This window comes from Saimiri boliviensis, chromosome 1 (genome assembly GCF_048565385.1).
Source record: "Saimiri boliviensis isolate mSaiBol1 chromosome 1, mSaiBol1.pri, whole genome shotgun sequence".
NCBI classification, from domain to species: domain Eukaryota; kingdom Metazoa; phylum Chordata; class Mammalia; order Primates; family Cebidae; genus Saimiri; species Saimiri boliviensis.
This window is the reverse complement of record NC_133449.1, coordinates 300,215,448-300,241,588: the sequence shown is the minus strand read 5'-3', so window position 1 is coordinate 300,241,588 and position 26,141 is coordinate 300,215,448. Positions and strand designations below refer to the sequence as shown.

The 26,141-nt window shown below is 52.7% G+C and overlaps 2 protein-coding genes across 4 annotated transcripts; one reads left to right on the top strand and one right to left on the bottom strand.

The window, feature by feature from the left end:
- Positions 1-8,090: 8,090 nt before the first annotated feature.
- On the bottom strand, positions 8,091-10,769 carry MRPL36 (mitochondrial ribosomal protein L36). 3 transcript variants are annotated; one of them, XM_039469798.2, is made up of 2 exons: positions 9,866-10,769; positions 8,091-8,620 (listed from the first exon to the last, which is right to left on the bottom strand). In XM_039469798.2, exons 1-2 carry the CDS (start codon positions 9,905-9,907, stop codon positions 8,297-8,299), a joined length of 366 nt encoding a protein of 121 aa, XP_039325732.1. In that variant the 5' UTR covers positions 9,908-10,769; the 3' UTR covers positions 8,091-8,296. The 3 variants fall into 3 exon arrangements, with proteins under 3 accessions (XP_039325732.1, XP_039325737.1, XP_074243536.1); XM_039469803.2 differs by lacking the exon at positions 9,866-10,769 and adding an exon at positions 9,378-9,463; XM_074387435.1 differs by lacking the exon at positions 9,866-10,769 and adding an exon at positions 9,264-9,348.
- Positions 10,770-10,867: 98 nt separating this feature from the next.
- NDUFS6 (NADH:ubiquinone oxidoreductase subunit S6) lies at positions 10,868-24,699 on the top strand. Its single transcript, XM_003932513.4, has 4 exons — positions 10,868-11,034; positions 11,800-11,853; positions 23,085-23,207; positions 24,496-24,699. Exons 1-4 carry the CDS (start codon positions 10,903-10,905, stop codon positions 24,559-24,561), a joined length of 375 nt encoding a protein of 124 aa, XP_003932562.1. The 5' UTR covers positions 10,868-10,902; the 3' UTR covers positions 24,562-24,699.
- The last annotated feature ends 1,442 nt before the right edge of the window (positions 24,700-26,141 follow it).

The window sequence follows — 26,141 nt, the reverse complement described above, 5'->3', positions numbered from 1 at the left end:
CATCCAGATGCAGCCTCAGGTTGCAAGACGATGCACAAGACAGGAAAGAAACAGCATTGCAGGCATTCGTTTAGAGACTCCCAGGACAGGGCCCAGCAGCCCCGCAGGAGCTAATAATCGCACTGGCTTCTAGGGAGGGAACTTCACTGTATACTCAAGCGCCTTTTGCATTTTGAACCATGTGAACACATGCTCTAGTAATATTCATTTAAATTAAAATTATTTTCAAAAACATTCTTTACCACTGTAGTGGGTTGAATAGCATCCCCCCCAAAATTCCTAAACCCTTGAAATCTGATCCTATTTGGAAATAGAGTCTTTGTAGGTGTAATTAAGTTCAGAATTTCCAGATAGAATAATCCTGGATTTGGGCGGACCCTAAAGCAAGGACAGGTGTCCTTTTAGGAAGAGGAGAAGGCAAGATTCACAGAACAGAGAAGGCCTGATGAAGACAGAGGCAGAGGTCAGAGCCCTGTGGCCAAGCGCAGAATGCCCCAGGGCCACAGAAGCTGGAAGAGGCAGGAGAGAGCCTCCCTTGGAGCCTCTGGAGGAAGCGCTGCCTGGATGGACCACAGGTTGGTGTTGGACATCTGGCCTCCAGAGCTGTGAAAGAATACCTTTCTTTTGTTGCAGTTTGTGGTAATTTTTTATGGCAGTCACAGCCAACTAACATACCACATCATTCCTTTTTAAATCATCTTAGCCTCTAAAGAAGTGTATTTGAAGTGTAATTAACAAAATAAATTTTCCCCCACTTTTTTTTTTTGGAGATAGTTCCACTCTGTCCCCCAAGCTGGAGTGTACTGGCACGATCACGGCTCACTGCAGCCTCAAGTTCCCAGGCTCAGATGATCTTCCCGACTCAGCCTCCTAAGTAGTTAAGACTACAGGTGTGCACCACCGTGCCCAGCTTATTTTGGTATTTTTCTAGAGAAAGTATTTTTCTAGAAAGTATTTTCTAGAGAAGGTATTTTCACCATGTTGCTCAGGCTGGTCTTGAACACCTGGGCTCAAGCAATCCTCGTGCCTCAGCCTCCCAAAGTGCTGGGATTACAGGCATGAGCCACTGTGCCTGGCCTTTCCCCACTTTTTAATCTTAAATTTGTCTTCATCTGGGATGAATAAGAGAGGTGTCTTTCTAAAGCTGATAGGCATGTAACACACAATAATAAAATATTATACAATTTGTTTCTCACCCAGCCACTTACTCAACAAAAGCCAAAGAGAATTGCTATATTTGGTAGAGGTGGGTTTTTTTTTAATAAAACAAAATAAAAAATAAAGTACTTTTATATGAAAACCAGTTCATTGAGTTCTTAGGGCTTTACACTTTAAATTTAGGGAGAGCGCATTATTTCAAGATTTAAATTTTGCAAAAAGTCAAAAATAATCTGAGTGATGAAGCAAAGGAGAGTGTCACTCCTGCCTGGGACTGCGTGCAGACAATTGAAGGGGCGTGTAAAGGTGCATGCAGGTGTGCACGGTGTGACGCGGTGGAAACGCGGGAATCAGACCGAGAGGAAAGCACACGCCACAGGGAGGAAGGAGAGGTTTTCTCAAAATCTCCTTGTTTATTTATACTTTTTCTTTTTTTGGAGACTGAGTCTTGCTCTGTCGTACAGGCCGGAGGGCAGTGGTGTGATCTTGGCTCACTGCAACCTCCACCTCCCAGGTTCAAGCAATTCTCCTACCTCAGCCTCCTGAGTAGCTGGGATTACAGGTGCGAACCACCATGCCCGGCTTTTTTTTTTCTTTTGTATTTTAAGTAGAGACAGGGTTTCACCATGTTGGCCAGGCTGGTCTCAAACTCCTGACCTCAAGTAAACCACCTGCCTCAGCCTTCCAAAGTGCTGAGATTACAGGCATGTGCCACTGTAGCCTATTTTTACGTTTTGATTTTTAAAAGTGAGTAACGGCTGTTCAAAGGTCTTTAGAGCAGAAAGGAGAGTCTCAGGGCTCCCAAAAATCTCTGCACACACGGCTTTCAGAAGAGAATTACCCTCATGGACACACAGGTGCACACACCATAGCTCTGATGGGCAGAGGCTGCACCTGCTGTGGTGAATGTTCTAGAATAGAACAGGGTTGGCAAACGTTTTCTGCAAAGAGCCAGAGAGCAAAACCTTTCTGTGCTCTGAGGCAACTGCTCAACTCTGCTGTGGCCATGGAAACACGCACAGACCGTGGGATGCGTAAATGAGTGAGGGGCCCTGTGCCAATAAAACTGCATCAATGAAAACAGGCAGTGGCCCCGCCACAAACTTCTGGAGGACACCATCACTGGATGAGTTGGCCACGCTAAAGCTCAGACACGTGCCACCAACGGACCGAGGCAGAGCCTAGAGCGCATGTACCTTCTTCACTCTTTAAGACTAAAGGCATGCTTAACCACAGGTGATAGGAGCTCAAGTATTTACTGGGTTCCGTGGCGGGTGATCCAGTGACCCTGCAGCTCCCAAAAGGGAAAGAAGAGAATGAAGCAGCAGGCAGCTGTGGGAGAAATCACCACGCGGTTGCCTCGGGTGGGGGAGACATAACCATGCGGTCGCCTCGGCGGGAAGCGGGAAGCACTGGAATCCAGCTCAGGGAACTCCCAGGAACTCTGTGACACCAGGAAGGGGTGAGATGGAGGCAGCTGCAGCCCCAGGCGGACAGCGGGGCCCTGAGGCTGGGCTGTCCCTGGGCCCTGCCCCTGCCCAGCGCTTCCCCCGGCAGGGGCCTCAGCTCCTCTTCTCCAGGGCCTGGAAACAAGCCCCGCGGGCCTGAGAATCACCTGTGTCGGGGAGGCACGTGGACCTCTGAGTAAACGGAAGCCACGGTGTGACTGCAGAAAAGCCCCAGAATAGAGGCTCAGCCGGACTGGCAAAGGGGGGGCGTGGCGTGCGTGGGGAGGGAGCCTCACTTTTCCTTGATAGCTGTTTCATTGCTCAGATTATTTTGGAAACGCATATTGTTCACCGATTTTTATGTTTTTCTAGGTATCAACATAAAAGATATAAACACAACTCAACAAAACTCAAACCCACAAAAAGTGAACCTCAGTTCCACCCCCACCCGTGATCCTCTCCTCTCCCTGAGAATGTGCAGCGTTGCTCCAGAACTTTTCTTACAAAGTTCCCAAAATGCCGTGGCTTCGAAAATCATGTGCTTAGATTCGTGTTTTTTACTTAAATGAAAACATACTTTGCACACTGCTATACAACTTTCTTTGCATATTTAATGTTCAGAAATATGTCTTGGCGTGAGTTTCGAGATGGGTCGTGCTCAGCCAGCCCATTCGTCACAGGGCTGAGCAGTTACCGGAGCCTGGTTTCCCATCTGCCCGTCACTGAACGTGCATTTCCAGAAAAATCCGGTGTCAACGTCTTGTCCCATACTCCGGTGCCAGAGGGGCTCAGGGTTCTCTTGGGCAGGACCATTCAGGCAAGTCCACAGAGCACAGTGTGGGCGTGGGCTTAAAGGGGTGAGCGAGGCGGAGAGGGGCCTCGTCTCGTGCCCGGGCACGGATGGGCAGGGCCGCCTTCGCTTGCCCAGTGCTTGCGGCAGGCCGGGGTGATAGGAGGTGCTACAGACCCGAGCGTGGGGCGCAGGCTCGGCCTTCACGTGGAGTGCTCGCCTGTTCAGGCTGCGGTGACAAAATTCCTCCGACGGCCTGGCCTGCAGACAGGAACCTGTTTCTCACAGCTCTGGAGGCTGGAGTCCAGCATCAAGACGCCGCAGCTTCCGTGTCTGCTGGGGCTTCCCGGCTGGTAGACAGGGCTTCTCCTCACATGGTGGCCGGGCGAGCTGGCTCTCTGGGGTCCCTTTCCAAGGCCCAGATCCCCTCATGAGGCCCTGGCACAGGACTGAGTCACCTCCCGAAGGCCCCATTCCAAAACACTCCTACCGAGGATTAGATTTCAACACCAGAGTATTTGGCGACACAAATTTTGAGACCACAGCCCCCAGCTCTCTGGGTTCCCAGAACCCTGCGGAGGACTGGGTAGCGCCTGCCCCCTTTTCACCATGAGGCTTCCGTGGAAACTTCTTGCCCGAGGCAGGACGCTGAGGAATGGCCAGGGTCACACTCAGACCCGGGGGTGCCCCCGCCCCCATCGCTTTCTCCACATCCCTCTCGCCTCTGTCACACGCTCACGCTGCGCCAGCAAACACCAAGCTCAAGCGCATTAACACACAACGGGGTGTCCTGCTCACACAAGCCCACCCGGTGACTATGGGCCGGATTCCCGGTGAGCGCTTTCACTCTCCCACCCCCCGATCACCTCCCCGAGTGGTGAGCCCTTCTGCTGCACAGCCTTCGTCACGTCTGCTCAGCGACCCTGCGGGTGCCCCTCAGTCAGCTTCATAGGCCACAGCAGGTCTCAAGGCTGTGCCCACTCACAGGGAGGCAGGCAAGTCCCAGCCCCCACCGAAGGTCTGGCAGAGGAAGGAGCCCTGGACCCAGGAGCACCGGTCTCCCTCCCATTCTCCGGGTGGGTGACGGCGCTGCTTCCAGGCAGGTGGTCCGCCAGTTAGACCTGGTCCATGTGTAGCCACGTGTCCCACAGAGCATCTGGACTCCTGCTTGGCGGCAGGCAGCCATCTCCTTCTGGAAAGCCCGAGGCAGCTCCTGTGTTCTTCTCCCCATCTGTGTGCCATTCGCTTTTCCTTCACTTGCACGGCTGTCCCCAGGTGATCCTACTCTCAAAGTCCCTCGAGAGACTAACCCTAACGACGTGTACCTGAATAGCACTTCCAACTTCTCAAAGGATCTTCAATCCACCCTTCAGTTCATTGGCACCACACCTTCAGAAGACAGGAATGACGTTGGCAAGATGGGGCTGGTGCCTGGCAGGGCCCTGGCCCACCAGCGGGTCACCTGAGTGCAGGGACAGCTCCTGACAGGATGACCTTACCAGCCTACATGCCCACCCCTCCTCTCTCTGCAGTCACCTTTCTCTGTGCTCACGAGGACCTACCTGCTCAGCCCGCCTTTGGGTGGCTTGGAAGTGCCTGGGATTTAAGCCCTACATGATGACTCTCAACCATGAGTGACGAGCGTTTGTACATAAACAGTCCCCCGTCCTCGTCCCCTGGGGAACAGCAAGGTGCATTCTGCTGGAGTGGGGCTCGGGGACACAGCAGGGTGGCGCCCAGTGCCCTTCTCGTTCTGTGCCCTGGAAGCTCCTCTCCCTCCCTGGCGTGGGTCCCCACTCCCCACCCTGACTTCTGAGATTACCTCCCAAGGCACGTGCCTCCCAGCCCTCATCATGAGGTGTGCCCATTAGGACAGGCGGCAGCAACCCTGGATCACAGTTGAGGAAACATATTGCCCCCAGGGCAGTGCTTGGCAGCATCTGGGGCATTTCTGGTCGGCCCCGCCGGAGCGGGGTGCCACGGCATCTTGCGGTGTAACCCAGGGCTGCTGAACACCTGGCATTGCCCAGGACGGGCCCAGAGCATGACCCAGCCCAGATATCCACAGCGCTGAGGTCCAGGGGCCTGGCCCGCTTCTGCAGAGCTCCTTTATTAATAGCTTGTTCTGGACTGAAGCCTGGGTGTGTGATTATCAGCCTGAGATTTCTACTCAAGCAAAATTAGCAGAATACCCTCCTTTCCCCATTGGATCAAGTGTGCCGTGAAATCCGGGCCTTCTTTATTCCTTCCTGTTGGCCCCTATGCCAAGCTGCCTCGCTGGGGATGTGTCTGTGCAATCGTCAAGAGGCCACGACTGTGCATAGCACAGTTCCACGGCACGCAAGCATATCACACCCAACCACAGCTGTGCAGCTGGCAGTCAGGCCTCCTGACAGAGCACCGTGTGCTGCAGAAGCACGACGCAGGATGGCTTGGGTGCCCCCTGCCTGTGCCCAGCCTCAGGCCCCTCCTCGCGTTGCCTCCCCTGCAACCTTAAAGTTTCAGCGTGGCCGTCACCCCCTCCGGGGAGCACTCTGACCTCTGCCTTGGAGGGGCTGGCACGCCTCACGCACAGCACTCACCAGCCTCCATTTTAGTTCCACACGCTCCGCGCGGAAAGGGTGAGGGCAGCAGCGCCTCTTCTCCTCCACATCCCAGGGCCCGGGCTAAGGTGCTCAGGAAGCATCAGCAAACGGTGCTGGGGGCTGTCAGGCCCTCTGGTTCTCAAAACCATGTCACCCACCCCGTGAGACATCAGAGACATGGTGTGCCCACTGGCTGGAGGTCGCAGAGCACTGGGTCACTACGGCAACCCTGCTGACTCATCACACCCTCCCGCACTGTTCAGGTGGTGTATGCAGACACGGGCATACATATGTGCACACGTGCATGCACACACACGTGCCACAAACACACACACACACACATGCTTGAGCAAAGTCCCCTCTCAAACTATTCTCGGACCCGGTGCACAGCAGGTCTCCTCTAGTGGGGTCTGGCTTCTGATTTTCAGGGTCTCCTGGGACACACCCTCTAAAGCGGGCGTCCCCAAACTTTTTACACAGGGGGCCAGTTCACTGTCCCTCAGACCGTTGGAGGGCCGCCACATACTGTGCTCCTCTCACTGACCACCAATGAAAGAGGTGCCCCTTCCTGAAGTGCGGCAGGGGGCCGCAGTTTGGGGACACCTGCTCTAAAAGCATCCACAACGCCTCACTTAAGAACAGCTTGTGAGGGCTTCCCTTTTACTGCACAGAAGCAGGGGCTTCGGGAGCTGCCTCCTTTCTCTTTCAGGGAAGACACGCCCTCCACTTTCTCCAACTGGGCCAGATGCCTGCAGGCTGCAACACTCACGTCAAGCCGCTCGCAGAAGCCCTTCCTGTGTGCCCTCCTGTCGTGAGGTGAACAGGCACAGCATGGAGGTCATGGCAGCCCACACTGGTATCTGCTCCCCCTGAAGTCATGTGGGTGTTGGGGCTGGGCTTTGGCCTGATGTGGCCATGGTGCCCCTCTGCTGCCCCATCAGGCCTTTCTAGGTGACCTTGCTGCCACCTGCTGCTGATCTGGACGGCAGGGTGCTCCCCCAGGGCCAGGCTCCTTGCATGGTCTCCTGTCTCAAGAAACTCCTTTTCTGGGAGAAGGGGAGGCGTCCCTGGTCAGGAGGAAAGGAACCATGGGAAGGCTGTCCCAATCTGAGCACCTGCTCTGGGTTGGCCTGTGCTCCCCACTCCCAAATTTGTATGTTGACGTCCTGATCCCAGGACCTCCAGTGATTTTATTTGGAGACAATATAGAGAAGGTTAAATAGAGGTCGTTGAGGCGGGCCCTTATCCAACGGGACTGGTGTCTCTCTTAAGAGGTTAGGACAGCTGCAGAGACCCCCATGCAAGAATGCAGGGAGAAGACCCCTCTACATGCTAAGGAGGCCTCAGGAGGAAGCAACTCTGCTCTCACCTTGATCTCCTATGTCCAGCTCCGGAACTGAGAACACACTCGCTGATGATAAACCCCCTCTGAAGGTACCTTGTTATGGCAGCCTGAGCTGACAGCGCTCCACCAAGCTTGGGCCTCACTCAACTCCAAATCCTGGTGAGCAGGCCAGGACTAGCCCACTCCATCCCTGCAAGTCCTTGCCAGCTTAGAGGTGTGGCCATCCTCTAGCAAGGGAGCCCCTCATTCCCCCTGAATCTGGGCTCACCCTAGGGACTTGTGAAACCAACAGAGTGCCGCAGAAACGCCACGATGGAATTCCTGAGGCTGGGTCACAGGAAGCCTCCTAGCGTCCGAGTGGGTCTCTCCAGACAATCTGGGGAAGCTCACTCTCGGGCAGCGATGCCCTGAGCCCTGCCTGAGGAGGTGCCACGTGCAGTCTGAGGGGCACTGAGGCCCCAGACAGGAGTGCTGGTGCCATCTTGGAAGTGGGTCCTGAAGTTAATGCCACATAGATCAGATAAACAGCTCTGCTGAGCCCATGCCAAATGCCTCACAAATTTGTGAGCAACGTAAAAGGGCTGATTGAAGCCACTAAGCTTGGTTTGTGCAAGGACAGGTGACCAAACACTGACTTCCAAGAGGCGCTAAGCAGCCTCAGGGAGACTGAAGAACTCCTGCCCCACCTCACACCCGGCACCACCCATCCCTCCTGCAGCCAGAGTTCACGGAGAATGAATGAACTAAGCTATTCAGACAGTCTATTCAAATAGGAAAATGTTTTTAATTGGAACGCTTTAGAAATGACACGATGCAATGTCTTCTATAGTTCCTCATTTTAACTGAAAAGTGATAGGTAACCTTCAGGGCGTTTGCCCCCAGTCACTCTCCTGACTCCTTGATGTGATAATTCCGTAAGATACAACCACTCAGGATAACGAGAATGTGCGTGACTCTGGAGAGAAAGGGACTACATCTGTCTCTGCTTGTGCCTCGGGTGGGTTTTACAATAGATGTACCACCGGCCCCGCCTCTTCACCAGGTAACAGTCCTTGCAGCGCTTCTTAAGGACACCCTTGGTTTTGAACCCCAGCGCAGGCAGCAGGCGAGGCAGGAGGCCGGGTGAGAGAAATGACCTCACTTCTGCCCCCGGTTCCCCAGCCGCGGGGGCCGCACCTCGAAGGGATCCCAACAGAAACGTGGAGAAGGCTGGAGGCTTCAGTGTGTGACGACTGAGACACAGCAGAGGGTTCACCATTTTCCTTATTAAAAGCGTTGCCATGTTGTGGCGAATCTATGGGAGAGAGAAAAAAAGCTGTTAGAGCTTCTCCTGCGTTTCCACCTGCTATTGAAGGCTTCCTTTCCCGTCTCACTGAGGCTCGGGAAGGCAGCGACTATGGGGTCGGCGCGCGTTTCCACACCAGCTGCAGCCTCGGCCACAGGTTCAACTGCCTTAGTCGGCCAAGTGTGCCAGGAGAGGAGGGGGCACCGGACGGTGGCTTCGTTCGCTTTGCCGCCCGCCGCAGATGCAGGCGAGTGCGCGGAGCCCCGCCACGCCGAGCAGCGGCAGAACGGCCGGGAGGGCGCTTCCGGAGGCCGCATCCCTTTCCAACAGTCGCACCGGGTCCAGGCGGTTCCGCGGACCAGCCCCTCCTTCCCGCTGCCCCCAGTCCCAGGGGCCCTCCCTCGGGCCAGTTTCAGGACAAAACCCCGAGACCGCAGCCCCCGGCCTCCGCCGGGAAGCGCTCGGAGCCCCGGCCGCCCGCCCCTGCTTCCCCACGGCTCAGCGGCCCGCGCGGGGAGGAGCCGGGTCTGCAGCGCCGGCAGGACACCGCGGCGCCGGGGCAGGCTCTGCGCGCTGGCCGCGGGGTCCCCGCCCCCGGGGTCGCCCGACACCCGCTCCCGCCGCCCATGTCGGACCCGGCCCCCACCCTGACCCTCCGACACCGCCAGGCCCCGGCCCACGCTTCCCTGCCCGCGGCCGACTGGTGGAGACAGGCCCACGGGGCCCAAGGTGGCCGGCCCCACCCTCTCGAACCGGGACCCCTGACCTGCGAAGACGGCGTCGGTACCGAGCCTCGCGCCCTCGGCCCGCGCCTGCGCCTGCGCACTGGGACGCGGACGCCGCTGCCAGGAAGGAAAATGGCGGCGGGAGTCACGTGGCGTGCCCACGTCCGGGGCCCGGCGCAGAGACGCAGCCGCGAGTGCGCAGGCGCGGGAGACCAGACCGCGCGCTCCCTGCGGGCCGGGGGCGCCCTCGGCAAAAAATGCGGAAAACGGGAACGGAAATGGATATTCGCAACAAAAAAGAAATGACAACCAATTAGACCTTAGAAAAAGCTGACAAGTACCAATGTCAAAACAAACTGAGCAAGAGGACATGTTTTTAAGGGACATCCCGGGAGAAAAGTAAACAGCCTCCGGGAAACGGGTGGAGACCGGCAGTGGTTCCCACGAGGTACGGCTGTTTTCCCCGACCGTATGGAACACTTCAGACATACAGAAAAGGGGGAGACCTTTACGGTGAGCACCCACATACCTGCCACCTAGATACCACAGTTAGCTCGCTTCTCCCTGCCATTTCAGGGATCTACCCGCGACTCCATCCGCCTTCCTGTGCGTGTGTCCAGGTGAGGTGCGCAGGTGGCTGCGTCCAGCCCGCGCTCCGTGCAGGCCCCAACGCTGCAGGGGCATGGCAGCGCCCACTTTTCACACCTGACTCGGCGAACACCCGGCGGGCCTGTGGAGCTGATCAGCTCCAGGACAAATCTGCCCCTGACCACCACGTTTACTGGGACAGCTTTCCCAGTTTTCGGGGTTTTCTTCTGTGCATTCTTGTTTCCCATCGCCTTTCCCCCTCTTCATCTCCCCGGCCTCTCATCCATCTCTAGCGTTTTGTTCTTGGAGTCACCTGGTCCTCCAAGACCAGGTGACTGACCACAGTCAGTGCTCTGACCACAGCAAATAAAAGCTGACCACAAATATTGCTCTGACCACAGCAAATAAAAGCTGGATGCCGGAGCGTTACGCTGGGATTTGTGCCCAGGTCAGCTCTAAACAAAATGGGCCTTTTTAGAGGCTGTGCTTGCATGCTGGATAAAGTGAATTGGCGTACTAGGCTCCGCTGCAGAAATCTTCCAAATATGCTCTTCCTCCGCGGCTCCCCATAAGCTCACGCAGGAATGCTTGCCTTGAATCAGGAGAATGCATTTCCAGTCTCTTCTGCTAAGCAGCCCACTCCTTCACCCAAGAAAAGTTCTTGATATTTAAACGTCCCATGATTATCGGTTACCATAGGAACATAAACATTGTATTTTCAGTTTACATCCTCCCCTGCCTGTCCCTTAAATAAGAACCACTGGGCACTCCTAAGAGCTGAAGATTGCGCACACGGCGGCCTGCCGCGTCCGGTCCCTAGCTCCAGCCTGAGGCTGCAATTGCCAGAGGCCTCCGCCCCGACCGACGCGCGCTCCCCAGGGCGAAATAAGTCCCGGGCGCATGGGCGCCGACCGAAGCCGTGCGCATGCGTCGGCTGTAAGAGCGACGTTGCGCCAGGTCAAAGGTCAGCCATGAAACATGGCGGCGGCGGTGACCTTCTGCCGGCTGTTGTGCCGGTCCGGCGCGGTTGCGCGGAGCCTGCCCCTCGGCGCCAGGTGTTTCGGGGTGCAGGTCTCGCCGACCGGGGAGCAGATCACACACACTGGCCAGGTAACGGCCGCTGGGTACAAGACTCCTCTTCCTCCGGCCGCACCTCTGGTGGCTGGTGGCAGTGGGCTCGCCGGGCATTCGCGGCTCTGGTTCTGCGCCACCGGCCTCGCGGGTCGTGGTAAGGTTGTGCTTGTGTCGCTGACGCACCGGGAAGGAGGCCTGCCGGTCGGGACGGTGGCGGCGGCCGGCGGCGGTGGGTCTCGTCCTCCCAGGGCCTGCGGGCTCTGGAACGGGAAGGCTCCCCGGCGGGCAGCCTTTGCTGTGGAGTGACTGCCCATAGGCGGTCTGTGGCCGCTGATTTTTTGGGTCAGCGTTTAGAATTTGTGTAATATTCAATGATAAATTTTAGTAATGTGAGAAATCGGTTGTAGTCCAAAGCACACAAATATTGTAAGCCAAATGAGGAACAAAGGTAAATGTGCCCTAGGAGATTTAAGGGGGATATTTAAAGCTATCTGGCCATATGCGAAGGAAGGTTGGGGCGGTTTTCGGTCAGGATTTGTCTCTCCTCCTTAGCTTCACCTTCCCGGGCTACTTCTCTATGCTGCTCTCTGATTCAGGTGCTCCTCCGTTTTCATCCCAGGTATCTTGCTAAAAATGCTCCTGATTAACTATGTACTGTGCCCCTCACTTGTTTGACTTTTCATCAATGACGTAAAAGTTAAGAAAAACACTCACCTGTAATATTTATGATTGATACGAAGTGACATTTTTCAGAATTAGGCTGTAAAAGTCACACATGATCTTTTTGGTTTTTTTTTCCAGGTTTATGATGAAAAAGACTACAGGAGAATTCGGTTTGTAGGTCGTCAGAAAGAGGTGAGTAAAGGTTACAATGAAGAGAGGTAAGCTTTCATAAAACTTTTATGTAACCAACAAGAAATGAAAATTAATATATAAGATTTAAATAAATTCTCCCCCTCTTGCAAGGACCCTAGCAGTTCTGGATGGGATTCTACTTTCTAGTATGAATTGTGTCTATTTGTGTCTTGTTTCCCCCTGAAATACATTACATAACATTTCAACCGCAGTTCTGGTTTATATATAAGTGGAAGTGATCTTTTTATTAAATCCTCATGCCTTATTCTGAGACTCTCAGGTTAAAGTAAATCTTACCAACTTTAAAAAATTACTCTTTTAACAACCTGGCGGTGTGTTTTTCATAGTTTTCACCAAATAAATTAGTATGTGTTTTTACAGGAACTTACAGTGATAAGCTGAAAATCCACGAGTTTTTCTTCACTTAGTGGGTCTATTAGCTCTATACATTGTGAAGGAAGATCAGTTCAGGTCATCTCTGAGTGACCACTGGAGAAAGAATGTTGAAATTAGAATCCTTCTACCTGAATCAGCCTTTTTTTTTTAAACCTGACTCCCAATTGCTCATGTCTGTGAGCTCCTGAATTCTTAATTAGCTCAGGCATGCTTCCATGTTTCCTGAATTTTTTTTTTCCATTCTTTTTCCCACTTTGGTTAGCCTGGTTATTCTTCTTAACACCTTAACGATCCTTGAATCATATGTTTTCCCTGCTCCCTTAATCTTGGTTAAGTTATCCTTTCCAGTGTGTAGTTTTTCTACTTCTGTTCTGGAGCTCCAGGGCATTCTGGAGAAGCTCACATGATCATGAATTGACTATAAATTCACATTTTCAAGATTCGTCTGGTTCACTGTCGTATGATTTGATGAGTGGGTGTCAGAGAAGTTTGTATTATGGTGGTTGATTATTTGACAATGCTCTTGAATGCTGGGTTGAGAAAGATCTTGAGGCTTGATCCACGTTCATTGAAAGAGTATGTCATGATTGATTAGTGATGTCTGCCAGGATCCTGGTGGTGGAGAGGGGTCGTGTCCAGTGGGTTTGCCTGTCGGAGTAGAAGCCGTGTGGACTTGCAGTCTAACAGTTGTGAGGGAGAATCACAGCATAGGTTCAGTTTTCTCATTTGTAAAATGGAAACCCTGTGAATGTTTCTAGTAGAATCATAAGTCTCCAGTGAGATCACATGTAAATTGTCTAGTACGTGGTAACATATGGTGAGTCCTGCTCCTCTCCATCCTCAGAAAGCCTTGTTTTGTTTATTTGAATTGTTAGTGTATTCTCAGTAGAAGCATCTGTTCCGTATGCTGCCTTCTCCAGTGCTGTAGCCCAGTGATGGACACAGAGGAGCTCATGGCATTGGGAATGGGACATTTCTTCTGTATGCAGGCTATCTTGGTCATCCTTGTTAGGTACATGAACTTGACATTTGGAAGGTGGAAACCGATGGATGTTGAGAGGATTCACAGGCCCTTTGGTTTCTTTTGGCAGTGATCATGGAGAAGGGGAGGTTTCTCCCAGTGTAAAGTGGTGCCCATTCGCAGATTTCCTGGGCGTCGATGGGTCGTGTTTACTGAGGCAGTGGCTGGACCCTACATCCCTGCTTTGTGGGTGTCATGGCAGGGTCGTGGGGATGAGACAGGAGCCCCAGATAGAGCATTTCCAGAGCAGATTGGTCCTGAAACCACTGGGCTCATTCCTGCAATCTGGCCCCCAGCCCAGCTCCCTAACTCAGTTCTTGCTGTGATGTAGCAAATATGTGGGTCCCGGTCACAAACACCTGTCCGCTGAGCGTTCTTTGTGTAGCTTCTGATTTCTGGTTGGCATAGCACAGGGTAGCATGGAAGCAACTTAAAAGAAACCAAACAGAATCAGGATTGGTGAAGCCAGTTAGGGTGGGTGCAGGAGAGTGTGGTAGTCGTGCCTATGATGGCAGCTTACCCAGGCTGTCCTGGCTGTGACCTCAGTGCTCCAGCAGGCCCAGCCTCTCCAGTGCTTTCCCCCCATTCAGCATCCCAAGTGTCCAGGGCATGCCTTGGCATCACACCTTGGAGGTTCGAGGCGTGTTTATAACATGATGAGTGGGCTTCCCACCAAGCTCTCCTTTCAGCACAAATTTGTGTTTAGCACTATTTATAATAGTTTTTTGGCTTCTGAGAGACTTAATTTTTTGGACCACTTTTAGATTTACAGAAAAACTGAAGAAAGTAGTTTTCACAGCACCGCCCCCCTCAGTTTCTGCTGTTCACTGCCATCTCTCATTTGTGTACTGCTTGTGTCACAGCTGATCAGCTGATACTGATACATTATGATTAACTCAAACCCACAGGTTCATTCCCGATGTTGTATATTCTAGAGTTTGGGCAGATGTGTAATGATGTGTCTACCATGACAGTATTGTACAGAGTTCACTGCCCTAAAAATTCTCTGTGCTCTAACTGTTCATCCCTCTTTCTTCCGAACCCCTGACAGTCCCCGATCTGACTGTCCCTCTAGTTTTGTCAGGCAATACTTTAAAAAATAAACTGGGCCAGGCACAATAGGCTCATGCCTGTCCTCCTAGCACTTTGGGAGGCCAAGGTGGGGTGATTGCTTGAGCCCAGGTGTTCAAGACCAGCCTGAGCAACATGGTGAAACCCCGTGTCTACAGCAAATATAAAAATGAGCCCAGCATGCTGGCACATGCCTGTAGTCTGAGCTACGTGGGAGGCTGAGGTGGAAGGATCATTGAGTCTGCGAGGTTAGGACTGCAGGGAGCCGAGATCATGCCACTGTACCCCAGCCTGGGCAGCAGAGCCATGCCCTATCTCAAAAAAAAAAAAAAAAAAGAAAGAAGAAAACAAACTGAATCTAAACTTCACCTGTAGAACAAGGATAGCAGGAAGCTGGATAATTGAATTGGTCTTTGCAGGAAAAAGTGGAAAGTATCTCTGTGTGGCTCCTGCCCAGTTTTGACTGGGGGTGCCTGCAAAGGAAGCCGTGGCCCCCGGGCCTGGCTGGAGAATGTGCCACCCACCCCCAACCCTGAAGGAAGGGACCAGAAGTCAGGCCTCACACGGTCCTGGAGTGGGTAGCACCCTGGGTCACATGAGTGAGGTGGAGGGCTGGAATGGACTTGCAGGTCACCAGGTATTTCTCCACTGTTGATGGAAATATTGTCATTGCTTTATAGTCACACATGTAAAATTAAAGCAGGTATGACCTGTCCTGTAATAGAAGAGGTGATTGGGTGAGGTCTACAGTGAGGTGTAGTAGTGATAATGCAGTATAGCAGCCTTGTAGCCAGGTACTTGACAACGTCATCTGCTTATTTGGTCAGAAGCTGGGGCTGCCCTGCCTGGCCGCATCTGGATTCAGGCTCCTGCGCTGATGGGTTTATGAGGGCTGTGTGTTTCAGTGACTCATCTTGTTGGCACATGGGTATTGAGTCCCTGTATGAGGGACTAAATGGAATTAAATACTGAATTTAAGGAATTAAATACTGAATTAAGTGTTAGTGTCCATACACAAGGTTTTTCCTTTTGTTTCTTGTAAGGGAATTAGGCAGCAAACCCAGAACATCAGGAGGCCGGGATCCCTTGGGTGCAGCTCTGTGCAGCCCTCTCCCTCCGTGTGTCAGGTTACAGAACAGCTGGGCTTTAGCCTGTGCCTTTGTCTGCCCGCCAGTGGGATAGATTCTCTCTCCAGGTGCTCAGCAGTGCGGAGTCACTCCCCACCTGCACAGCCCACAGCTGGGCGTTCAGGGCAGAGCAAGATTCTGGACGTTTTCTTAGATACCTGGCTGTCAGGGTTGAGTCCATTTGTGACCCTGTGATCTCACCTGCCCGGCTCCCTGTTCCTCAGAGATCTCACCTGCCTGGCTCTCTGTTCCTTGGTAGCAGGCTCTGAGGTGCAGGGCGCCTCCAGCGCCTCCAGGTTTGGGAGCAGCTGCCCACGGTGCTGATGTCTACTTGGCATGCTGTTTTGTTGTGATGATGTGAAGTTTTATCCTTCTGAGAAGAGTGCGTGCAGATTTCGTCAGTGGAAATATTTGAGTAGCGCTCGAGAGAGAGGAAAACTACCAAGTGGTTTTCAGTGACTCCAGATCCTCAAAACAGAACAGAAGCATGGGTGACGACCTGAAGAAACTGGGACTTTGTGCCTTGCTGCTGGGAATGTAAAATGTCGCAGCCACTAAGGACAGCAGCCTGCGGGCTCCTCAGGCAGTTGAACCTAGGTCTGCCGTCCAGTGCAGCGGGTCCACTTCTGAGTGTGTGCCCGAAAGAATTGAAAGCAGGGTCTGGGGTCCACTCATGTTCATCCCAGCATTGTTCACTATAACTAAAATCTGGAAGCAGCCCGGGGATCCGCTGTCAGCTGAATGGATAAGCAGAATGTGATCTGTCCATAGACAGTGGAATATTGTTCCGCCTTAAGCAGGAAGAACATTGGACACACGCCGCAACATGGATGAACCTGGAGGACGTTGCGCTCAGTGAAATGAGCCAGTCACGGAAGCGTCCCGCGTGAATCTCATGTGAGGGACCCGAAGAGTCGGCTCTTAGAGGTAACTAGCTGGCGGCTGCCAGGGGTGCGGTGAATTTGGAGGTAGTATTGAATGGAAACAGGGTTTCAGTTTAGGAGGTGGAAGGTTCTGGAGATGTGTGGTGGTGATGGCTGCTCGGTAACGTGATACACACAGTGCCCTTAGAAATGCTAAAGGTGGCACGTTTATGTTACGTGTATTTACTGCAGTTTAAAAAAAACTTGAGGGGCAAGTGGCTTTAGGCCCATGCAGGGAATCAACCAGAGGCTCTTCTGTGGCTTTCATGGCTGGCATCGCTCATTCTTGTTTCTCCCAGGAGGCTGGCAGGCAGGGTGCCCTCAGGTGGGGAAGCGAGTGAGCCTGAGGCTGGGCCCACGCGGCACCTCTGGAGGCTCTGCACACCCGCGGTGGTGACTCGTGTTATCACCCAGGACTACAGCATGCCTCAGATCAGCAGTGAAGACTTGTGACATCTTTCCCCTACATTGAGCAGTCTCTTGACGCCAGCACAGCACCACCCGAACCACGCTGGCCCTTGTCTGCGCATGCTGCTGGCTGCAGGAGGGATGCCAGAGAGCCAAGAGGGGGTGCTAAGGCGCCCAGGGGTCTGCAGGACTGAGAGGGGGTGCTGAGGCACCCAGGGGTCTGCAGAAGCTGAGAGGTGGTGCTGAGGCACCCAGGGGTCTGCAGGAGCTGAGAGGGGGTGCTGAGGCACCCAGGGGTCGGCAGCTGCAAGAAGCAGCCATTATTCCTGGGACCGGGGCCAGGGGAACGGGTGGCGTCACCAGGAGGAAGCTGTGAAAGTTCACTGACCCTCTGGTGCCACTGGAGCCCCAGGTGGGAGGCAGGACTGGGAATCAGGGATGAGTGCTAGGGTGAGGCCCCCAGCCAGATGGCAGTGGCTGAGAAGGTCACACAAGTGAGAGGAAGATTGAACTCGAGGGGCTTGGAATTCCACCCTCCTCCTTTGCAGATCATCTCGCTGGTGACACGGGGAGAGCTCTGTGCTGCGTTCTGGCCCATCCTTGGAGGGTTTAAGGGGGAGGTTTGCCTGAGTCTGTCTCTGTCTTGAAGCAGCCTGGGCATCCTTTAGGGACGGTTTGAGGCGCAGGCATTTTAGTGTGCGCCGGAGCTGCTCTCCAGAGCTCTTCTGTGGCTTCTGCTTCCGTGTGCTCGTCCTTCCAACTTCCCTCCCAAATACGCCATCTTTACTGTGGGGCAAAGGCAGTCGGATTTGAAAAGAAATCTTTTGGATTAATAAGAACCGTGGGTCTTTGCTTCCTTTAGAAAGGCTTGGATTGTCAGAAGTAGTGGTTATAAAGTGAGGTTTATTTATCCCAGGACCCAGAGGAAAGTAATTGGAACTATGAACTCGTGAGCCCCAGGTTGACACGCTGGTGGCTTCGTGGGTAAGCCGGCTAGAGGGGCCTTCGTTTCCTCCCGCGCGCAGCTGCGGGGCTTCCTGTTCGCTTCTCTTCCTGGCTTTGTGTCTGGTGATTCTTTCTCCAAGGCATTGGCAAAAGGACTCACTGGACTCCACCGTTCTCAAAGCAAGTTTGAACATGTCCGGACAACTCAATTGTGGTTTTAGAGCATTTTCTATGGAAATACTTAGTTTAAAAATGAATTTGAATGAAAACTTCAGTTTGTCCTGTGATTTAAGAATTACATGCTTACACGGACATATATACACATGTATGTTTAGCTAAATATAGTTATTGGCATTAATGTTAAAAATGCCCGATGTTCTGAATCTATAAATTTGCATTCACGGGGTAGGCGTTCTACAGAACATCGATGATCCGGCCGGGGGGTTATTTCCCTTTTGCATTGGTTTTGATGGTGTGTCACAGAATCATGCGTTTTATATTTTATCTCTAATAATTGTAATCTCAGTTTGATGTAATAGAACTTTCACTCCTAAAGACTTAAACCTAAATGTGTTTATGCCCAGTTGGTTGATGATCAAGAGGTCAGTGGAAAGAGTTTCCTATTTTTACGTTAATGACGTGCAGAGGATGCGTTTGGCAGTGGTTGGACAGTTCACTGTGTGGTGCACCACGTGCTTAACGAGAGATGGCGTGCGGGCTGCTGTGGCAGTTGTCCCGGGATTCCCTTGTGAAATGCAGCAGTGCTCCTCAGTCTTCCTTACCTTTCCCCAGGTGGAAGCAGGTGAGAATGGAGTCTTGAGAACCTGGAGCGTCCAGTGAGTTGGAGCCTTGGGTTTGAACGTGGAGCGAGGCTCTTTGTTGTGGCTGGGTGCGTTCACTGCCGGGTCTTTGTATTCCTGCAGTTGCACTGAGCTCCTGGAGCTAGACGTTTGCTCATGATGGGCCGTCAGGGTCACCCTTGAGCTGTGCACGGTAAATGACAGGAGGGCATCCCACGTCAGTCACCAGTGTCGAGGCGTCAGCTGCCCTCCCTGTGGGGAGGTAGCCGGTCTCTGAGTGTCATGATTGGGGCCTGGCAGTTTGTCACTTAGGCAGACACCATATTATTTACACCATAAGGCTTCATTTGTCTGGTTAGTTTCCTCTCCTGCAGCAGGGGTGAGCAGAACATCGCTCACTTCTGAGCCCGCTGGAGGTGCTGGTATGAGGCGAGCCACCGGGCCGGCAGCAGAGGCCTGTGTCGCAGGAGCATGAGAAACAGCCTGGCAGCACCGCCCCGCTCAGGGCTCCTGCTTTAATGTGGCTTCATTTCCACTAACTTCCTTCTGTGTTTCTGGAAATAGATCTTCAAGGAAAACTTTACAGAATGGTCATCTGTAACTGACAGAACCTGTTGAAAAATAAACCTTTCCAAAATGTATCTGTAAGGGAAAGAGTGGTGTCTGCCTCCCACTGTGTGTGTTCTCTGTGACTGTGTTTGGCGTTGAATGAGTCTCTGGCCTCCAGAGGTGGGTGACTTGGTGACGAACCCTGTGGCTGCTTCCACTCTGAGGCGGGGACTGTAGGAGGAATGCACGGTTCCAGGCTGTGCTGTGAAGCCGGAGAACCCCCGGGCAGCGTTGGAGGTGGAGGGAGGGCTGTGTCATGCTCAGTGGAGCTGGCCGTCCAGGAGGGGACATGCTGGTAGACCCCCATCCCTGGACGTCAGGACCTGCTGGGGTGCAGAGTTGAGTTCCTTCCCTCCGCATGCGCAGACGCCAGTGCTCCACTTCCCGTGGCCTCCCCGTGCTCCCTGCCTTGTCTTCCTGGCACTTGCTCACTGATTATTCCCAGCGGCAGCTGACCCGGGCTGGCTCATTATAGTCAGAGGAAATCAAGGCATGTCTCCTTTCTGGGTTCCCAAATTTGCCATTATGCGCATCATAAAATACATTATTTGCCAAGCCGGGATGTTTTATTGCTTTTTAAAAAGCATAAACTATGAAGCGGAGGGGTGGTCTAAGGATTCCCTTTCCCATGTACCCAGGTAGTCAGTTTCAACAGTTACCAACCGAGATAGGTGTCAGAGTGGCCAGTCTGACTTCAGCTCTGCTCTGCTTCCACCCCGGCCCCACCAGCCGCTAGTAAGTTAAAGTGGAACTTTGACATCATGTTTATCGAGTCTAAATTTATCTGTGTATAAGTTGACCCTTGAACAACATAGGTTTGAACTGTGAGTCCATTTAACAAGTGGCTTTTCTTTTGCTTCTGCGTCCCCCCCACCCGTAGACAGCAGGACTAACCCCTCCCTTCCGCCTCGTCAGCCTGCTCGATGTGAAGACGACGAGGTGAAGACCTGTGTGGGGACGCACTTCCACCTAATGACAGTCGATACAGTTTCTCTTCCCTGCGATTTCCTTAACTGCATTTTCTTCCCCTAGCTTACTTTATTCTAAGAATTCAGTATTTGGTACTTGTGACATGCAAAATATGTGTTAATCGTCTGTTGATGTTATTGGTAAAGACTGGTCAGCATCAGGCTGTGAGTAGTTCAGTTGCGGGGGGAGTCCAAAGTTAGGCAGATTTTCAACTGCGCTGGGGGTGGTCCCCCAACCCCTGAGTCGTTCAAGGATTAACTATACAGTCAAAAGATACTAACATTTGGATTTTACAGGGAAGCAAAATAATAGTAACAATAAAATATGTTAACATGACAGCAGTATTACACCTTAAAGTTACAATAATTCCTTTAAACTAAATATCTAAGTGGCGTTAAATGTTCTTGGTCATGCATGGCTTTAAATGTGATGGCGCGACTCCGAGCCCAAGTACGCTCCTGCATTGCAGCAGTTGGTGTCTCTTAAGTCTCTTTTAATCTGTGGGTTCCCATGGACCTCCCGCTCTGTCTCTTTTTCTCATGGAAAATGTATTCGTGAGAGCGCCCACGTCCTTTCCTGTCGAGTCCCCACAGCTGGAACCTCCTGACCACATCACTGTCGTGCTAGTGAACTTGCTCTGGTCTCTGCGTGTTTTGGGAATTAGTTGGATCTTGAGGCTGGATCAGATTGAGGGTTGGCGTTTTGTCTCTGGTGCCACTGCTGTATAGGTGATGTTCCTTCCATCGGGAGCCACAGCGTACATGATCGGTTCTGGTTGTAGTAAGAGACTTTGATCATTATATCCTGCATCTGTGATTTCATAAAGGGCTGTAAAATGATGATACGATCTGTCTTATTAGGTTGAATACTTATATCAAAAGAAAGTTTGGTCCTGAGGTAAAGTTTCTGTAGGAAAATCAGAAGAAATACTTGATTCTTTCTCTTTATTTACCAGCCTTTAATGGGTTGATTCTCTAGTGCCTGTTTGTTTTGTGTTGCTATAACAGACTACCTAAGACTGGATAATTCATAAAGAGCAGAGATTTGTTTCTTACAGTCTGGAGGCTGGGAGGTGCATGGTTGAGGCCATGTCTGGTGAGGGTGGAAGGTGGAAGGCCTGGAGAGTGTGCATGAAGGGGGACTGAACTCATCCTTCCACCAGGAGCCCGGCCACCACCTGTGAGGGCAGCCAGAATCCCTCATGAGGCAGAGCTCTCGTGAACTCAGCACCTCAAGAGGCCCCATCTCTCAACACTGTTGCATTGAGGAATAAGTTTCCAAGACAGGAACTGTAGGGGAGCTCATGCAAACCGTAGTGCCTAGTAAGGTAATTAATGAGTTTTTTAAAACATGTTTAGGAATCATGGGTGTAAATATTTGTGTTTCTGTCCTTTGCAGTTATAAAAGCCCCTTGTCCTTCCAATTTCCAGTATCCCAGATCATCCCATGTGGCAGGTTTCCCCAGGTTGACTCCTCTCTTGACACAACCTTAGTTGCCTTTAAAACTTCCTTGACTTGTGCCAAAGTACAGTGTCTGCAGTTCATCCTGTACCATTTCCTGCCCTGGACCCAGAATCAGGCATTTTTGAAAGAACCCAGTCCCTTCCCTTTGGTATGAAAGGGTGTTTAGAGACCACTGTGTGGGCAGCGGGGCGCTCATTGCCACTAGGTTCATCATAGTCCTGGGGATGGAGCTAGGAGGGGGGTGTGTGGTCATCAGGTGCGGGATGAGTTACACGGACCCTTCCACACTCAATTCAGGATCATGAGACTTCTTTCTGCCAGGCCACTGAGCTGACATCTCTAGTTCCTTCCTCACACTGAAAGTCCCGATGTTTCAATAGTAGTTTCATTTGCCTTGGAAGTGGTTTTATTCTTAAGGTGTGTCTTGTTAGAAATGTTCCTGTTACTCTCTCTTACAGTTTCTTGGAATTCCTTAGGTTCATTTGTCTCCTTTTTGTCATTTTAAAAGTTTAGTTTTATGACTTTGAAAAATGTAAAACATGATTTCAGAGTCAAATTTATAAAACTTCAAAGAAAGACTAACCGTCATGCTCATGTCCTTCTCACAGTAGTAACTGTTCCGTGGTTTCTCCTTTGGGTGTTGTGTAAGTAAGTGACTATGCAGGCTGGCCCCTCGCCTTCCCCACGCCGGTGAGGGGAGCCTTCTGCCCGCCTCCGTACTGCGGCGTTTCCACATAGTCCTGTGTCCTCCTTCACCCCACGGTGGTATGGAGACATCTTTTTCATTCCATTTTGATTGTAACTCAAAAGAATTAGCACACAAGCAGGAGGTGAAATTACCAGGGTCTTTCCCGCAAGTCATAAATGACCAGGTAGAAGACAGTGGATGGGGAGACCCGGTGTACGGTGGCAGCAAACAGGAGAAAACACTTAGGAATGGCCTAAGCAGTGTTCAGAACTGGGAAAGCCGGAGAGACGTTGTGGTCTCGTGGTTGCAGCGCGGGTGGCGTTTTCGGCATTTTATTGGATACAGCTGTTCAGTCGGTATTCCGAGTACTGAGGTGGAAGACCGCATGGAGGCTGGTGAGAGAATGTTCTTAGGACACGCACGCTGGAGCCTGTGCGGTGCAGGTGCTTCCGGGTGGGACGGGGCAGTTGTGGGGAGAGGAGGGCACGCAGAGCCACAGGCGCCTGGCAGCCAGCACGTGCCGAGTCAGACGGGGACGAGGGAAGCCTCTGCTGCTCTGCTCCTTGCAGCACTTCTCCAAGTTCAGAACTTATTTGGAATAAACTTTCATTCATTTCAGTGAAAAGTAAATGTGTGTGTAGACCCTAAATTTAATTACCTGTGAGTCATGAAGGTCTATGATGATAATAGTTACGTGAAGCAGGCACCATAGATCCGTGCTCATGGTACATGGGTTTGTGTGGGGGGCTTAAATTGTATGAAGTTAGCAAGTTTGTGTATTTGTTTATGTAAGTGTTTCTCTTGTTCCAGGTAAATGAAAACTTTGGTATTGATTTGATAGCAGAGCAGCCGGTGAGCGAGGTGGAGACTCGGGTCATCTCGTGCGATGGCGGCGGGGGCGCGCTGGGCCACCCGAAAGTATACATCAACTTGGTGCGTAGCCACCCACCTGCGCGCACTCTAGCGCGGCCTGCGGGTCCTGACGCTCCCCTTCACTCCCAGTGCCTGTTCTTTCTGCCCCCTTCTCTATCTGTTCCTGAAGCAGCCTTTACGGGGTTCACGCTGCTGGCACATTCACCCCGCGGCCCTACAGTACAGGGCCTGGCCACAGCAGCGTGTCCGAGAACCCCTTCCAGCTGCGAAGCGGTGGACGGCGTGCTTCGCTGGGTCAGGCTGGATGTCCGCCTTCCTCTTCTCAGATGCTCGGGCTTCTGCGTCCTCTCTGGCTCTTCTCGGTTCGGTCATCATCTTAGCTCAGGCTGCCACACAGAGCACCACCAGCCAGGCCAGAAACAACAGACACGTGCTTCCCACGGCACTGGGGGCCGCCGTCCAAGGCCACGGCGCCACTCGGTTGGTTCCTCCTTGGGGCCTCCGGGACTCGCGGATGAGGGTTCGTCTCTGTGTCTTCACAGGACTGTCCCCTCATGGGTGTCCGGCCTCATCTCCTCTCGGAGGACACCAGGCAGATTGGACCAGGGCCCTTGTATGACCTCATTTCACCCTAATTGCCTCTTTAAAGGCCCCAGCTCCAGATGCAGTCACGCTAGGGGCCAGGACTTTTTGAGGGGCACAGTTTATGTTGTGACAGTCCTTGTGTAATCCTTTATGCCTGTTGATGAGTGTCATGTACAGAGAGGGACGTCGTGGCTGAAGCTGGGCTGCGGACCTGGGGTGCAGGGAGGAGGGCGCCAGGGAGCACTCAGGGACTCGGGCGGCTGCCGGGCTTGGCGTTCCTGCTACAGGACTTGAACTTCGTTAGAGCTGACCTTCATTAAAAGCTGCCATTACCTTGGTGCCTGTCCTGAAAGGGGGCAGTGTAACAGGCATAAATGGTGAAGCAGCCCAGGGCAGGACTGGGCACCCGGCTGCCCTCTCCTGGGCCCCAGCGCTGTGGACCCTGCCTGGGTGCGCCTCATGGTCCTGCGCAACACCCGCCGCAGCCCAGGAGGGTGAGGTGTGGGTGGTGCGTGGGTCATAGCTGCAGCTAATGGCGATGTCCCTGGGGGTCCGGTGGGGTGGCTGCCTAGCCCGGGTGGGAGTCTGAGGCCGGGGGCTTCAGTTGGGGAAAGCGAGGCTGACCGTCTCCGTTCTTTCTTCGGCACTAACTGTATTTTTATGTGTTTCTGACTTAAGTTTTACATGTACATTTTCGATGTGTGATATCTAGATTGGAAGTAGAATGTGGAAACACGACATCATTCCTTTTGAATTATTTCAGGACAAAGAGACAAAAACGGGCACGTGTGGTTACTGTGGGCTGCAGTTCAGACAGCGCCACCGCTAGAGCCATGACACGCGGGGGTTCCGCAGCGTCCACATGAGCATTTCCATGGGAAGATGAGCGCGGGAGGCTCACCGATTGTGTGTGAAGGATATTCCTGGTGCTGAATAAAGGTATTCCATGTTGCTGTCATGGCTGAAATGTGTATGTTTGTGTCTTTCATGGGCTGGGCTTTGGGGGTGAAAATCCACATGGGCACTAGAAGACATGAGGGAGGAAGCAGTGTCCACTCCTGAGTCAGCCTCCCGCGGCCTCCGCGTGTGAGCCCCAGCCGCCTCCTGCAGGCCGCCATGTGCCTTCCTGGCTGATTCTGTTTCTCACCCTTGGGGCCATGTGCGCTGCAAGAACGGGCAGGGGCAGGCAGGGAGAAGAAGTGCGCTTGCTGTGCCGATGCAGCTGTGCTTCGGAGAGCCGAGCCGAGGGTTTCCTGAGTTGTGAGTGCAGGAGCAGCGGCGGGCCTCAGCTGGTCCGATGGGAAGGCCAGTCTCTCCTGTCACCGCCTGCAGAGCTGGACTCTGCATCCTAGTCCTTACGTTGACAGCTCCAATCTTAAAACCCAAGAATTGAAGCACTGATTTGATGGTACTGAAGTCACGTACTGGCCAAATTAAGGACATTACGTTTTTAAAAGAGGTTTATAATGTAGTGTAACACAAAAATAAAAGTAGAAGTTTTGAGAGGGAAAGGAGGCTTGCTAGAATGATCCAGGAATCTGGCGTTGAGGAGTGGGAATTCCAGAGGAGAAATACCACAGGGGAGGGAAGGTGAGGCGGGAACCGCAGACACAGATGTCCCGATCCAAGGAAAGCGCCGATCACAGGGCTCCCCGGGCTCCTCGCAGAATTGGTGAGAAGACAACCAGGTAGATGCTGGTTTAACAAAGAATAAGCTCTAAACTTCAGAGTCTAGAGAAAAGAAAACCTTTTAAGCTTATGGATGAAAAAGACATTATAGTGGAAAGCGCAGCAATCAGGCATCCAGCTTTTGTCTTCGACGCCGGAGGCTAGAAGAGTGAAATGGTGTCCGCAGTCTTCTGGAATCCCACGTATAACCAAAGTTAAATGCCTGATTCTGAGAGGAGGCCGTTCTTGGATGTGGGAGAGTTCAGAGGGTATCATCCTGGACCCCACTGGGGAAATACCTTGAGGAGAGGGCCTTACCCAGCAGACCTGGTGCCCTGACTGTGGGAGGGAGGCCGAGGCAGGAGCAGCCGGTAGTGGGAACCGGTTCATTCCGGTGGCAAGCTACCCAGGCATGCATGGGAGGCTGCGTTCCCTAGCTGCAGGGACAGTTCGATCATGTTGCCCTGGGTGCTGAGTTGGCAGGTCTGGGAGGTGGGGAGAAAGAAGAAGGGGTGCAGGGATCCTAGAGGCCTCTGGGTGGGGCAGGTGGAGGTGGAAGGAGGCTGAAGCTGCCTCTTGGAGTGGCGTGAAAACAAAACAGAGACAGATGCGATAGAATAAATCGATGCCACCCGGATTCTAAAGAGCCGTGGAGACATCTGTGAGCTGTTCCCACGAGGGCCCAGACGGAACAGCACCCAGTGAGCTCTCCCCACCAGGGCCCAGACGGAACAGCACCCA